General features: G+C 38.4%; 1 protein-coding gene across 14 annotated transcripts in view; it reads right to left on the bottom strand.

Moving 5' to 3' along the window:
- RABGAP1L (RAB GTPase activating protein 1 like) overlaps positions 1 to 16,612 on the bottom strand; it is a 262,481-nt gene that overhangs the window by 188,343 nt on the left and 57,526 nt on the right. For all 14 annotated transcript variants that reach the window (XM_086617889.1, XM_086617904.1, XM_086617893.1 and 11 more), the window contains one exon: positions 4,068 to 4,161. In XM_086617889.1, the coding sequence (XP_086474015.1) occupies positions 4,068 to 4,161 (94 nt within the window). The remainder of the gene's footprint in view (positions 1 to 4,067; positions 4,162 to 16,612) is intronic.

The raw sequence follows: 16,612 nt of genomic DNA, 5'->3' as shown, positions 1-16,612 counted from the left end.
CTGATGAGTTATTGTCAGATGGAAAGCAGAAATTCTGCAAGGACTTACGGCAAGAGCCAGCGGCAGAATTTAGTGATATCCAAATTCTTTAGATTTGGAGAAATTAATGAAAATTAGAACAATAAACAATTGCAGAAATTGAACCAAACCGACTAATAAAGAACAATTTTAATTGAAAGAGAAAACTATGCCATCTGTGCAGACAATTCAATTCAACACATGTTTAGCTTAGATTAAGAAAAGGTAATTAAAAATAACTTAAGCTGTATAGAGAAATAAATTTTGGAAAACAAATAAAAGCCAGTTTTAAGAGAAGAAGTGAAGTTCCAGTTTTACACGCTGCAAGCCCCACGGAGCAGTAACACTTGCACATACCTCAGTAAAATCCCACCATTCCAAAAAAATCTGCCTCTTAGCTCGAGCTACCGTTGTACTATCTGTATGTCCGCACGGCAAGAAATGTAGGAAGACAATTGCAAGATGACTTTTTTTTTTTTTTTAAATTTTCCAACACTGCATAACTAATCCTACAAAAGTTGGTATGGAGAACTACCTAAAGGCTGCGTGCAGCCAGGCTGGATACTAAAGATGTGTTTTCCCAGAACAAGCCAGTCACTGAGCCCATCCATTCAGGATGGAATCACTGCACGCACACGATATTGCAGAGCTTTCGGTCACAGGCGTTTAAAAATCCTCTTCGAGATAATAGTGTTTACTGATCTAGATTAAACCTCACTTTGACTTATTATGGCAATTTTCAGAGCAATGCAGCAGGAGGACAGCGTGAATTGACTCTTTGTTCTGTTTAACACAGAAGTGCTTTGCTGGGGTGTTGTTTTGACCACTGTTATGTTTTCCAGCTCTGCTCCAAAGAGAATAATGAGTGGCAGTTTAGCCAAACGCAAACGAGTTACGATTAAATTAAAGAACCTACAATTTGACCCTCGATTTTATGTAAATGTTTAGAGTACTCATGCTTTGAAACAGGTCATTAAGATGTGAACAGTTTACCACTACTGGTTAAATTTGAAAGGTGCTCTAAAAAATTTCTTTTTCCTATACTCCGAGGATGATATCCCCATTTTTCCAAACGGCGTGAGAATTAAAAACAGAGAGTATGATTATATAATGCCCTTATTCTTTTAAGCACAATAATTATTTTAAGTTTTAAATGTGTAGTGCAACAAAAGTAATTGCAAACTTTTTCATTTAGTTAGTCAAATTAAAATCCAACTAGTCCTTTTTCTCTTTTTCAGTGCATTTTGCAGCAAGTCACACTAGACTAATGGTCTTTTGATGGGAAAAAGCTAGGAAGAATAAGCAATACTCACAGAAATACTAAAAAGACTAGACACTCTAAATGGTTATGGAATTATGAAATGTAAATTCAGAAATAGATAAATAAACTGCACTGGAAACTTAAAGCTCAAGCTGTGTGAACATGAAGCATCCCTAGCACACTTCAAATCAGATTGGCTTGGTTATTACATGTGTTTGGAAAACAGCTTGATCATCAATAATCCTTGCTCTGTATTCTACAGTAATGAGCAAATTTGCATTTTCCCCTCCTTTGTGTAGAGGCCCAGGCACCTCACATTCCTAGACGCTTTCTGACACCTGCTTGGCCAGACTATAGCAGAAACAAGCATAAAATAAAAGCCTGTCTTATCCTTCAGCATGTGGGAAAAATGGGTGATTCATGCATTTTAAATTTTAAATGTGTAGTGCAAGAAAAGTAATTGCAAACTTTTCATTTAGTTAGTCAAATTAAAATACAACTAGTCCTTTTTTGTCTTTTTCAGTACATTTTGCAGCAAGTCACACTAGACTAATGGTCTTTAATTTGTTACGAAGTGCTGTAATTCTCCTGTGCAAAATTAAAATACACAATTTTAAAACACCAAAGAGCAAGGACACAGAACAGCAATGCATAGGCTCTACTGCAACTTGATAAACAAATATTTCTGACCAAAGACTGCTATTGACCATGACTATTTAAAAAAAAAAAAACACACCAGAAATAGTTAAGTACTCAGGCAAACTAGCTCAGCTTTCAAGAACAATTTTAATGCTGAGCATGCAGTAACTAATAGAATACATTAAAATATTTACTGTATCTTTTCTGTAAGTTATTGCTGTTTGTATGTTTGAAGGAGACTCTTAGAGCAATGTTTCTGCTGAGTCAGTCCATTAGGTTACAGTAGCATTCTAATGACATTTAGTTTTCATCTGTTACTCTTTCCAAGTTTTGTTCTTAGAATGTAACATAACACTACTCCAGAATTCAAGTATTTCATACACTTGAATTTATCTCAAAAGGTAATATTGCTTGAGGCGCTTCTAAAGAAAATATCACCTACTGCCAGTCTTCAAGCTGGCTGGGATCTCCCATTTCTCATCCCATTTTTAACTCATTTTAACTAAGGTGGTTCAACTACTAACTGATTCTCTGAGTTAAGTGTATAACTTATGTTAGGACTTCAAAATAGTTTACTTCAAAAGTCTTGAATGTTTTGTCTCATTAAATAGTATACTTGAGTCACTTGAAGAAATAGTTGGTTAGGTAAAACTTGACAGAATGAGCTGTGGGCAGTTCTTCAGCACATTTCTCCACAGGAGTTGAGATATTTACCAAAGGTAAAAGTTAAAACTAAAAGAATCAACTGACAGATTAATTTAAAAAAAAAAAAAAGTAGCATCTTCCAATGCAAGTGCAATGCAGACTGAAACAAACCTGCCACACAGTTCTTCAAGGACTCGGGATGGCTTTCCTTATTGGCCTTGGGGTGCCAGACATAAAATCACATCAGTTTATCTCTCTCTGGGATGTCCTTTAGAATAGGCTTTGGAAAGTTCTAAACAGCCGCAGAGAGATCTGTTTACAGCCTCTCCAGGTGAGGAAAACACACTTGTCTAGAGGGATCGACTGGCTTCCACACTTTTCCTCAGTATTTTCTTAATCATTCAGAGGGTCCACAGCCAGAATATTTGTACAATCATTCCATTAAATATTTGTGCTTCGTTAATGTCAGAAACTTGGACGACAAAATAATTAAAAACAAGCAGGAGGGAAGGGTTTCATTAAGCTCAGTAACATTTTGTGATGTCTCATTCAGTCACCTTCGCGTGAGATCTCCATCAAAGACGAGGTCAGCAGCAAGAGGCTGTGTTTCTCCAAAGCTACAAAGTGGCCAAGTAAGGAGAATTGCCCAATAAATCCTTACAATGTTTTTCAGCTCTCTTTTTGGAGTTAGGAAAAGGAAACTTTGCCAGTTTCAGATTAAGGGCCTCTGATTATTTTTGTCTCAGGCAGCAGGAGCTATTACTTACAAAGGGAAAACTAAATAAGTGGTTCTGGCATTTGCTAACAGTGTAAGGTCTCTCCGAGGTAGCAAGTACACAGGCTTTTTCCTCTCTTGGCAAAGGATACGCTGCTCCTGAAGCACTCTAATTAAACTACAGAAATAACACTGCTGAGAACATACTCCAGGCTTACAAATATTCTTCATTTTACTCTCCAACAGAAACAGTTTCAGTAAGGATCACAGTCTTTCTAGACTTCAAGTGCTCACATGTAGCACCAAAAAAAAAAAAAAGCAAAGAAAGTGTTTCTAAACAAATTAATCAATTAAATATACATCAGCTGGCACAAATGGCTTAGGACAGACCAGAGTTGCTCTGTCTTTTCTGTCCTAGCACTAAGAGGCACCAAATTTCCTGACAGCTTAACATCCAGCCCCAGGGAACACAGGTGGCCAGAAAGCCCTGCATTTGAAGCCTCTCCCCTGCAGTGTGAGCATACACAGACATATTCTCAAACACTGAATGAAATAAGACTTTTAAAATGCTGTGGGAAAGATTTGTCAAATGACTGTGAGTTAAAATAAGAATTACCAGACCCTTTTAAACTAGGTTTAAAAAAAAACCACACTTCAGTGTGGCTTCTACTTCAATTTTTAAACCACGTGAGCTGAAGAACTTCAAACTTCCTGCTCAAGAGTACCTAGTCTCACAAAGCAAAGCAAAGGTTAGTATTTAAAACCTAAATTTAAGAAATGAAGCATTACCATCTCCCCAGTAATTCTCCCCAGGAATACAAAATCTTCTCAGGACAATCCTTTGACACATCACCAGTGCCACTGGAGAGTTCATTATCACTCTCTGCAAAAAAAAAAAGACAAAACAAGGAAACAAAAGCATGCACAGATTTACCAAAGAGAACAGACATTAAAGGCCTATACATACAGGTCTCAGACAAATTCTTCTCACATACCAGCCTTAAAACCACAAAAAGACATAGAAAATATTAGTGGAACCATAAAGAACGTTTAGCAGACTTGACAAAACAAGTGTATTAATAAAGTTACCATAAAGTTTAAGAGAACAAGACTAGGGAATAATTCACAGCACTGTTACAGGAAAAAGGGCTGGGATCTAGAAAAGTATTATGGGAGAAAAGATTCAAGGCTGCTAACTACTCATTTGATAAAATTTCACAATTTTCCAATTTTCAAGTGTCTTATGGGTCTATCCACAGCAAGGTGAACGGTCCAACCCTGTAGAGCAGCTCCTTGTGTAAACATGGTTTTGCAGTTATTTGGACTTTTTCCAGTTTTATCGGAACAAAGTACTGCTGGAAGTTAGACAGGAGTACAATTTCCAACAGGAACAGGGCTCAAATTGTCAGCACCTTTACTACGAAACACAACCTAAAAAGAGACACTGCAACAGCCACGTTCTCCTCAGAGGCCTCTGAAGTTATGGACAGGTCACATGTTAGAGGGTCTCTGAGGTTTCTCACGAGCTGAGCTGTCTCAAGAGGCTAAAATAAAACAAAAAAGGAGGACTTAAACCTACATCTGCTCCCAGAATTCCTTAGATACCCTCTTCAACACAGCCCAGCCACATCTGGTTGCTGACCTAATATCTTTAGTTCCCCAGATACGTTGAACACTTCACATCCAACTTCATGTAGACACCAGTAGTAGCTCAGGTAGAGGACGATTTTCAGTAATTCAACCTAAGTACACTTACCCTCTTAAGTTTTCATCCTTGTCATTCTCACCTCAATTACACATTTCTAATTTATAATTACAGCAATTGCCAAATACAAGTAATTAGCAACAACATCTCCAGTGCTTCAATTTGACAATGAACCAAGAGGACAAAGACGGCGCACACCTTATTTCAAAGGCAATTCACAGCAAAAACGCTGTTCTGAGAGAAGAGAGCAGAGTATCTTTGTATTTCAAGTTGAGCATTAGATTAGTGAAACACTTCAGCCTGGAACCTGTTTGTACAGCTTCACAGGCCTCAAAATACAACACCAACCTGCATTTAAATACTTCCCCTTAGAATTAAAAAAAAAAAACCAAACCCAACTACAATCCACTTACAAATCTACAGGAAATTTGATTTTAAGGTTTCCCAATCTTTTGCATACATTCACTAGATCTAGAGATGGAAATACGAAGATCTAAACCTCCAAATTTCTCATTTTAACTAAAAGTCGATATCACTATAAAAGGTTTCCCAGTAACCAAAGGAACCCATTAAGTTCAAGTGGAAGAAATGTATTTGAAGATTCAACTTTCCTTTCATTTTAAAATTACCAAAAATATTGTAAAGACAAATCTCCTTGTTTACCACCTAGGCCTGGTAATAACTAAAAAAAGTTAAGTTAAAAAACTAAACGCATCGCATTTTTTTTAATTCTCTCCTCTCCTGATCTGCCTCACTGGATCAAAGAGATCAATTATAACTGCAGCCCTTTTATTTCCTGTGCATCCAAGGAAAAAAAAAAATCATGGAAACCCTCTCTAGATTGAGTACATTGGCCATTCAGAGACACAAGGTACATACAGTACCGATACATATTAAGGACCTCCAGAAACCTAGCTCATACCAGAAATTTATCCTAAACCACAATTTGAGAAAGGTTTTGCACAGTCTAGGCAAAGCGAGGCAATTTGCTTTACACAAGTTTTTGACAAGTGAGATCTGAATTACTTTGGAGAGACTAAAGTGCATCTCCACAAGAGCTACGGGTGGAACACACACAAACAAATCTTGCAGTCTGAAACAAAATCTGATAAAGAGGAATAAAACAAATCCCCGATCAGACCAAAATGTTTAAAACTGAAGCTACACGGAATACTTTCAGAGACAAAGCACATTAGTTGTTATCTGATCCAAACCCGAGCTTGCCAAGGAATACTGACATCAGACAAGACAGGAACAAACTCCTCCTCTCACTACGCTGGTATTCCATGCAAAATTCTTCCAAGTTCTTAAGGAGATCAGTGTTACATAGCAGACGTATTCCAGAAAGATATATCACAAAAGTACAGTGCTTCAGCCCTGAAAATCCTTTTATTGGGAAGGCTTAACAGTATTTGGAATGTATTATTCAGTTCTATGTCAGAAAAATCACAGGCCTTAATTAGAAATGCCATATGCTCCCTTTCAAAAGGCACTAACGTCAAACTTCAAAATAGAACAGGGCAAAGAAGAGAGAATAAACAGCTTTGAAAATCTCTACTTTGTTTCCACTCTAAAGACTATTTATATGTTCTAACCTGTGTAAGAACTTAGATATAAATTGATGGGGGGAAGAAGAGGCCGTGGGAAGGATGTAGATGTAGAACTGTAGATGTTCTTCTCTGTACTTTTATACGTGTTTTTTTTTCCTCCATTCTATAGCACCTATAAGCCAGCCGCATTAGCTGGAGAATGATTTTATCCACCCTTATTCTGCAGGGAATGCCACAGATCCCTTCCTCTAATTGTATTGTGTACTTCTGCCTTCCTCCCATTTTTGCCCTGACCTCTCAGACCCTATCAACTGGACAGTAAAACTTATGCCTCATCGGAACGAGAGGAGGATGGAAAACATCCCGGGAGCAAACCTGAGGGGCTGGGTTGTAAATGTGTGCACACACAAACAGCCTCTAGGAATACTCACAGTAACAGTAACTCTCAGGATTTTTTATTTGTTTTGAATTGCCACGTGACTCACCAAATGGACAAAAGACTCCCTTTGTGGATGCCTTATGGATCAGTTCCCTGAATTCAGAGTCTCTGTTTAAAGCAAGCCTGAAGGATCGCACCTCACAGCAAGCATCACTCTGCATGGCATCAGAATCAGAATACTTTGGGCTGGAAGGGACTTCTGAAGATCATCTAGTCCAACCTCCTGCTCCAAGCAGCTCTAGTTAGATAGGGTCACTCAGGGCCCTCAGTGGGAAGGTAGCCTTGAACACTTTCAAGAAAGGAATTTGTCGAATCTCTCTGGACAACCCGTTCCACTACTTGACCACGCTCATGGTTTAAAAACAAACCAATCAACTCATCAAAAATACCTTTTTGTTTAAACAGAACTTCCCAAGTTCCAACTTGTGTCTGGTGTCTGCGGCCTCTCAGCCTGTTTTGGTGCACCTCTGAGAAGAGTCTGGCTCCGTTTTCCCCAAGTTGTCTGATGTAGTGGTTGTAGACAGCAATAAGATTTTCCTCTGCGTGTTTTCCTCTCCAGCCTGAGCCCAGTCCAGTTCCCTTAACTCCTCATTGTACATCGTGTGCTCCCGCCGTCTGACCAATTTGGTGGCCTCCACTGGACTTGCTCTGCTGTGTCAGCGTCTGTCTTGCACTGGGGAGCCCAAAACTGGACCCAGTACTCCAGACAGCCTCACAGGTGCTGGATAGAGGGGACGGATCACTTCCCTGGCGCTGCTGGCTGGATTCCTGCCAACACAGCCCAGGGTGCACTTGGCCTTCTTTGCTGTGAGGGTCCACTGCTGACCTGTTTTCAGCTTCTCTCCTGCTGGGATCTCCTGGTACTATTCTGCAGAAGTCGCTTTGTATCTGACTAGTGTCCAGCCTGGCTTGTCACACGGGGTTATTCTGTCGCAGATACAGGACTTGGCACTTGCCTTTGTTCAGCTTCATGAGGTTCTGCCAGTGCCTTTCTCCAGCCTGTCCAGATCCCTCTGGGTAGGACCCCTGCCCTCCAGCATTATTGACCACTCCCTGAATTTGCTGTAGTCCACAAGCCTGCTAAGGGTGCATTTAGTTCCATCACCCAGGTGATTAATAAAGTCATTTAACAGCATTGATCCCAATACTGATCCCTGAGAGATACCACTACTTGCTGGCTGCCAGCCGGACTTTGCACCATTGATTGATTCTTTCATCCCAGCAGTCCAGTCGACCTTCCAACCACATTATTTTTCACTTATCCAGTCCCAATCTTACTGATTTAATGATAAGGACACTATGGGACATGGTGTTGGCAGTCCCTGCTAAAAATCAAAGTACACAGCATCCACAGCCCATCCCTTGTCCACAGCACTGGTCACCTTGTTACAGAAAGTAATGATGTTGGTCACAATGATTTGCCCTTCATAAATCTATGCTGGTTGTTCTCAATGACCTCATTTGTCCTTCATGTGTTTAGAAACTCCCTTTGGGACTATTTGCTCCATACACAGTCCCATGGACTGAGGTTAGACTGACCCGGATCTTCCCTCTGCCCCAATGACACTTGCATTTCTTCTTTTGGACACCTGCCATTCGCATGACATAAATATGGAAGCCTGTGCAGATATCACTTAGGCTGGGGGAGGATCTACGGAGGACAGATTTTGCATATAGTGCTTTGTTACTACACCTATAGACAAACATAAACGTGTAAAAAGTGGTCTCTTTCCAAAATCTGTAGGGACATTCAAGAACAAACCAAAAAAAAGAATCTAACTGAAGACTGGCAGCCTATTGGAGATATATATATATATATATAATTTTGTGGCTACTCCATTAAGAAACACTCATGACGTAAATTATTCATTATATGAGCTGACTACTCAGAAGAGGGCAGAAAGAGTTGTATTTTAAGTGTCCAGCACCAATGTTTATTACGTAACAATACTCTATTGACCAGGCTCAATTGTAATTCCCTCCTCCTTTTAAAAAACAGACTCCAACTTGCAAGAGTATGACTGTTGGTACGAGAGACCTTTGAGCAGCACCTTTAGCTAAATAAACTATGGCTCATTATTCTTGGTAACCAATAATTTGGAAAACGCTTCCCAAAGTGGCCCGTCTTGCACATGGCAGAGGCACCTCTTTGATACGAAATGGTGATAAGGTTATTTCGGGTTGGGAGGAAGGCACTTTTTTTTCTTTCGTGTGTGTGGTTGGTTTTAATAATAAATTATTTGTAACTGATGAAGTGCCACAGAAGACCACCCCGTGCAGTAAAATGGCTGTACACATTTGGAGCACTGTAAAACCAAAATGGCTTTGACTACCTCCCAAGACAGCAACAGAGTCATTAAGACAAGTCTTATGAGAGGGCTCCACCATGTTATCCAAGTTCTGGGTTATCCAAGTAGTTCTGGGTTATCCAAGTTCTCACTTTCTGAACTTGACTGAAGAGAATATAGACCTTGATCGTAAATTCCCCTGCAGATATTTGTCTAACCTAACCCTACAAAGTTCCAGTTAACTCCCTAAGCAGTTCATTCCAAGGACTTCAGTACTTTTACTCTTGGACTCTATCTCTCAGTTCAAATCTAATTCTTTGAACTGAAATTTATGCCAATGACTTTTTCTGTTAAACAGAGTTGACATGGAAAACAATTTTAGCACATCTCACTTTCAAACATATATTTGTTTCTATTCTTTCTTCTCTTAAAGCCTCTGCTTCTCTCCTCAAAGGACACATTCTCCACTCATTTCTGATTTGTTCCTCCAGTTGGTCTATATTTTTTCTTGATGAGTGGTGTTCAAACAAAATGCTGAGGCACCAAGTGTTCAAAACAGCAGAATTACACACACAGTAACACTTTAGTATAAGCAAATACCTCTCAGAAAAAAAAAAAAAACAACAAACACCCACACAGAGACATAAAACCTTGGCCTCTTCTTCCCCCTCATTTATTTTGATAGCACAAGACTTTTGAGCCCACAAATTCAGAACACAGAGCACCTTTAGAGGATAACTCTAGTATTCGCAGCAGCACCAACAAGTTGTTTAAAGACAGTAACGACATACTGTGAGAAACCAACTCAGGAAAAAGTCAAACAGCACAGGTGTTCCTCTCTCTGATTGGGTACTTTAAGGGACCCTTTGAACAAAATAATCAACTATGTTTATTGCTATTTTCCATTTTTGGCTTGAATAGATAGATTCCAGTTAAGAACTCTTACTCACATCAACAAAAATCGAGATATTAAGTGTGCTGAATGTTCTTAATCTTCCTGGTTTTAACAGTGAAAGAGGTGGGTTTTTTTGTTTTGGAGTGGGCTTTTTTTTCAATGGGCCTTTTTTTGCATCTTACTTTAAAAATTCTCCATTAAACAACACTCCCTTCATCTCCATTTAACACCAGTTCCACAGCTACAGAGCTAATTTTCCACTAGATTCAACTCTCCTTAAAGAAATCTACTAGATCACCTGAAATACGACAACACCTTAGAAGTCAAACTCATTTGCCAGTTAACAAAAAAGGCAAATAAGGCAGAAAACTTTACTGCTGTTTCAGAGAGTTCAAGCATAAAAGTGAAGTACATCCTAAAACGCATGAATATAGCGGATAAAAATGAACAGGTGGGATTTGAACACTGATGTGAAGAAGAAAAAAGAATTTTTAATGAGTTTTAATTGAGAAGCTGTTACAAGTGAAATAAAGAGTGGGTGGAACTGAAAAATAATATAGTTGGAGCAGCCTGAAGGAGAGGAAATCGGGTCATGAAGATAGGTAGGAATAGAATCGGAATACTTCAAAAATGAGAAGTTTGAAATTTATGTAGGAGCAGAACAAAAATGAAGGGGGAGCTGAAGTTGGCAGCATGTTATCAGGGCAAGAAGATATAGATGTTACTGACACGGAATCGTTCCATACATACTAGATAAAAAAAGATCATGAGAAAGGCCACCGAAAATAGCAATTTTCCATTTATAAGGTAACAGGAAATTATAGAGCATGAACTATGCTCTATGAGTTTTGCCAGAAAAGACAAGAGTGAAGCAAAAGTTAAGTCACAAAATTCATTCTAGTATTAAGTAATGTAGGTTTTCAGAAAGGCCCAACTTCTCAATGCATTATGAACGATTTTGATGAAGGCAAAAAGATTTCAAAATGCCTTCCACATGACATACGTATGAAATTACAAGCCTCTGTATATTTTCCAATTTAGAGGGAAGAGCAATAATCAGGAGCAGAAAAAGATGGATTTGTGAACATGAACAAAGATGACTTGCATTGAATTCTGCTCACAAGAACCTTCTGTTTATATCTAAGTCACATAATTGACTTAAAGAAAAATTAATTTGGCAGCTATTGAAGTACATATAAAGAGAGTAAAAACAAAAAAGAAAGATACCTGAATTCTTCACTAAAAACAAGCCAGTAATGTCAAAAAATAGTATTTTTATTCTTATTCCTTTTCATGAATTGTAAGATACGCATTTTTCACTTGAAATCCTTCAGGCAAAAGCTAATGCTGACAAGTCTCAAAATGTTGATTACCTTGCAAACAGTTTGCAAATTCAATTGCTCCTCTGTGTAACCAAAAACTTGGATCCCAAAACCCCTTACATTTGGTAAACACTGAAAGAGGGTGGAACAGCATGGGATTGGATGATGTCTTTGACTGCACACGACAATGGTTTTCGCACATGGAATAAAGAAGTCTGTGCAAAATCTCTCAAAGAATCCACACTTCTACCTGGTAACAGTTCTGCTGGTTGTGTGAAACGGCCAGCCAAACTGATTCTTTCTTTTTAATACAACAAAAATTTCTGCATTTGAAAATATATATTAGTTCTGTGTCATACAGTTTCTACGCAGGCCCTCATTACTGTCACATTAAAGAAGAATCATCAAGAAAAGGAAAAAAAAAATCACAAAAATAAATCTTAACTGTGCATCCAAATCTGAGTGTAGAAACATGTGCAAAGAGACGATTCTCCCCTCGTGCAGTGATCATACCAGAGGGCCACCCGCTTTTAAATTTGATGTACAAATGCTTAAAGCTGAATAAAAGCTGGAGAAAAATTACCGCTTCAGCTCGGTAGTTTTGCTCCCACACAGATGACAAAGCCAATTAAATGCTGCATGGTGGAGGTATTCTTGTAAATATAAACACCTTCCACATGTACGGTGCTGTCTGAAAACGGACATCATAAAGAACACACAAGAAAATCAAATTTGGGATGCTGTCAAAATTCTAAGGAAATTCAATTCTTTACTCCGTATTAGTAATTGACAAATTTGTAGATTAGTATCTACTGCCATATTTGATATTAAAAAATTGAAAAAAATCAACATTATAAACACATGAAAATTATATACTGCCTGGCATTTACTTGAAGTGCCAAGACAGCATTCAAGGCACTTTGCTTACAAAATCCTTGGACTTAACAAAATACTAGAAAGCTAATGACCAAAACTAAAAAGATAAGAATCTCACTTTGATGTTAGCAATTATTAGTAAAAAGTCAGGGGGAACTGTCTGTTGAAAAAAGTCTTTTTAATCACCTTTATATAAAAGGTAGTTAAATAAGAGAATTTTTTTGATGATAGGAAATGTGAAATTATAGGAGCACAGTAGTGGGAGCTTCAGGCCACACAAAACCATGGCACTCATGACTGAAACCTGAGAAGCTCCTCTAGCAGTAGGAAGTTTTAATTCCTAACAAGCCAAAAGGACTGCAAATCGTTTTTCAAATTACTTTCAACCAGCCATACTGTTTACAGGCAGACAAGTAAAAGACAAGCACTACAGAAAGAAAGCATCCAAAACACTCAAAATAATCTGCAATTGCTTCCAGGCAAGATGCAAACACCAAGTTATGCTCATTTATTACTGGAAAACGTCTATTTTGTACCAAAATCTGAAGTTATTTTATGCAAGCTATAAAAAAAGGATTGAAATCAAAGAAACAGGTTTCACCTATGGACCCAAGGAACTGAGAACTCCCTTAATTGGAAAGTAATTCTTCCCCTATTTCTGCAAGAATAGCCCAAATTCTTCAACAGATTTCCCTGGAGTAGTCATGAACCGCAGGCCAGGAATATAGAATTTTATTTTGCCTTGAACTTCACAACGTCAGCAACAGATTTTATCAAAGAAAGATGTGTTCTCAGACACACCTTGCAGGAGTGTCTTGTGGACACTGCAGAGGAAGAGGGGAATATCAGCTCAGAGTAAGTCACACATTTCTTGAGGGCCTAGCCCCCAAAAGTGAACTCCAACAGCAACCTGGCTTACAGGGCAGCAAAGAACCTCAGCCCCAGCCAGGGGACCTTCCCTGTGCTTCCATCTCCCTGTAAACCTGGAACAGAAGCAACCTTAAATATTCTCCAATTTTCCCTTTCCTTTACAGCCCTGAAATTTCACTAAACACTTCTGTAACCCACAGAAGTGCTTCAAGTTCAAAACGTTTAATCTACTTGCCTCTTAACAGAAAGGCCATACTTGCATAAATTTAAACAAATTTAAATACAACTGTAACTATCAACAGGAACTGCCACCATTCAGGGCTTATTAAAAAAAATACTGTCTTCTGCACTTAGGTGTTTTTTTTGTATACTAAGAAACAGATCGTATTCTTTCTGGCAGCACAATAATAGCTGCAGAAGTCAATTAAGTGGATTTATTCTATGATTCTGTGATTTTTAATAACAAAAGTTCACTTGTAACACATTAAAATAATCCAATCCAAGAAAATGGACAGTACAGTCTATAAAATGACATCAGGCTTATCAGCAATATTTTCATTGACAGGCTGTAGGTCTGCATTCTTCAGAAGCGCTTATATTTGAAGAGTCATCTCTTCTGGGACTGCAGCCAAGGGCTCTTGTCTGAAGACAGCCACTAGCCAAATGGCCTCATGAATTTAGGATTTATAAAGTTCTAGTTCATGTTTATGGAGATAGCTAAAAGACTCCAATACAGATTGAGTTGATCTTGTTTAGCACCCACCAACACTACTCCATACTGGATTCACATAACAAAGAGTTCCTATGAATTACATAAATCTATTTTTAATTTGGATAAAAATGTAGAGCTGACTATTTCCACACTACTAATGCCACCCTTCTCGCTCAGGCATCCTCATTTGCTCACACTATCCCTCACCATAAACCCTTATTTCATCACAAAATATTCTCAATAGCTCTCTCGACTCCTAAAACAGCACCTCCTCTACTCCATAGCTTTCCTGAATCCTGAAAACGGCCCCTGCCCGCCCACAACATCTGACACAGTATCCTAATTGAGTCTGGCTGATCATCTCCGATCATTCCGTGTTGCCCACTCCTTATCGACTGTACACACCATCTTTTCGTGCTGTCCGATACATCACACTCGGATTTCTTTGAAGCTTTCAGGGTCCTCAACTCTTTCATTTCTATTTTCGTCATCGAACTTCACCATCTCCACCCTGAATTTCCATACCTCTTACGTTAATTTTTCTATTGTATAATACGTATTTTTGTCCTTAGAGTTAGGATAGCTAGAGAGAACACAGAGGTAAAGCTTTACCCTCTTCAGTTTGCTGTTTCTTCTCTTTTGCTGCCCTTTCTTAGTTCTACAGCTTCATACTTACAAAGAACTATTTCTTATTAAAGGCCAAAAACTAAACACCAAACGCATTTCAACAGGATTCTTTTTAGTTTAAGTGCACCGTGTATGGATCAGTATCTGCACTGCTGTCAACTGCATCCCTGCTCAATTCCCAGCTGTCAGCAAAGCAGTATCTAAACCACCAAGAAATCTATTGCTGTGGCAAATGAAAACACAAACCCAAAGAGTGCTGCATTCCTGGAAGGCATCTGAGAGTGTTCTAGAAGCAATCTAAAACTTATGCTCAGAAACTTCTTTTTGAAGACTTGGTAGGAATGTTATCTTTTACCTATCAAGAACTACCTCTTTCAGGATGTCTGCTCAACATCCCGTGTTTACTCTGCATGTAATTCATGGATTGGAACAAGAGCTAGCACCCAGACCAGGTAAAACTTCAGCAAAAAAATCTTCAACTCAGTTACAATCACTTTAAAGACTATTTTCTGGTTTTAAACAGAACTGCTCCCATTCACAGTGATCCTTAACCTTCCCACATTATTCTGATTTAAGAAGAAACTCAAATAGTATTATCTAATATCATAGAATCATAGAATAGTTTGGGTTGGAAGGGACCTCAAAGATCATCCAGTTCCAATCCCCCCGCCATGGGCAGGGACACCCTCCACTACACCAGGTTGCTCAAAGCCCCATCCAACCTGGCCTTGAACACTTCCAGGGATGGGGCAGCTGCAAATTCTCTGGGCAACCTGCTCCCGTGCCTTACCACCCTCTGAGTGAAAAATTTCTTCCTTAATTCTCCTGAAATGTTATATTACAGGTTTTAAAAAAAAAAGGAAAAGAAAGCAAAAATTAAAACATTGGAGCCAAAGGAAGGTCATCATTTCACACACGGTCTAAACAAGCACTGCTGCTAAAAGAAGCCAACCTATTCTTCCCCTTCATTCCTTGTTCCTAGGACTACGTTCTTCCTGCGACTGCTTCTGCTGGAAAGCAATTTTCTCCAGGCTTTAGGCTCACACGTGCAGCCAGCCACTTCACCCTGCCCTGGAATGACACTACAACAGAAACGCTGTGTGCAGCTTCGCTTCTGTACCTGTTCCCACTTATTCTTAATGCTCCAAGAAGGAGAAAGATCAGTTCAACCAATTCTGCTATGTACCTTGTTACAAGGTTCTAAAAAATAAATATTTAACAGTGGACTTTTCTGCTTATTGATATACCTGAATCTGTTTTATTTGAAATCTTTCCAGAAAGTGTAAGAATTTTCTCATTATATTTGAATCTTTTAAAATTATGTTCTGAATTTAATAGAAAACTTCTTATCACGGAGTATACTTTACAGTCTAGGTTTTGACAAAAAATCATTAATATTAATTCTGTTTTACAAATTATCATCTCCAAAGCAAGGAACATTAGATGACTGGGTTGCCAGAAATGTCTACTACAACATTAATAATTGTTTTAAAAGTGAGGTTGATCTGAAAGTTCTCTGAGTAGCTACTGCACAATTTTTGCAAAAATCTTGGATTTTTTATATATCTGTTCAGATGAAAAATAAAGCTAAAATGAGAAAAGAATATAAAAAGCTAGGAATGTTATTTAGGGAATATATTATCACAGTTTTTTATACGCATTACTGTACATTTGAAAGAGACTATACACCTAACACTAGTACAGTAACTATTTTAAATCTTTATTGGAGGAGGGAATCATGCTTGGCCTTTTATTAAAACAAAAAGAACAAGAATATTGGAAAAAATGCCTTCTTATGAACATCTTGGTTCATATACTCGTGCCATAAGACATCCCACTGAGCTGTGTGTACGCACACACGGAGCACACGGGAACCGGGTTCAGAGCAAATGAGGCATGCACTCTTACACGAACAAAACTGCACTGTCTAGCACTTCTGAAGTAAATTTAATAATATCCTGGGGGCTTGTGGGATATATATGAGGATATAGCAAAAAAAAAAATATCAAAAAAAAAGAGAGAGCAGATAATAATCCTCAATATCTGTACA

Source organism: Tauraco erythrolophus, chromosome 10 (genome assembly GCF_009769465.1).
Source record: "Tauraco erythrolophus isolate bTauEry1 chromosome 10, bTauEry1.pri, whole genome shotgun sequence".
In the NCBI taxonomy this organism is placed as follows: domain Eukaryota; kingdom Metazoa; phylum Chordata; class Aves; order Musophagiformes; family Musophagidae; genus Tauraco; species Tauraco erythrolophus.
Note: the sequence above shows the minus strand (reverse complement) of the source record. Positions and strands in the feature narration are given on the sequence as shown.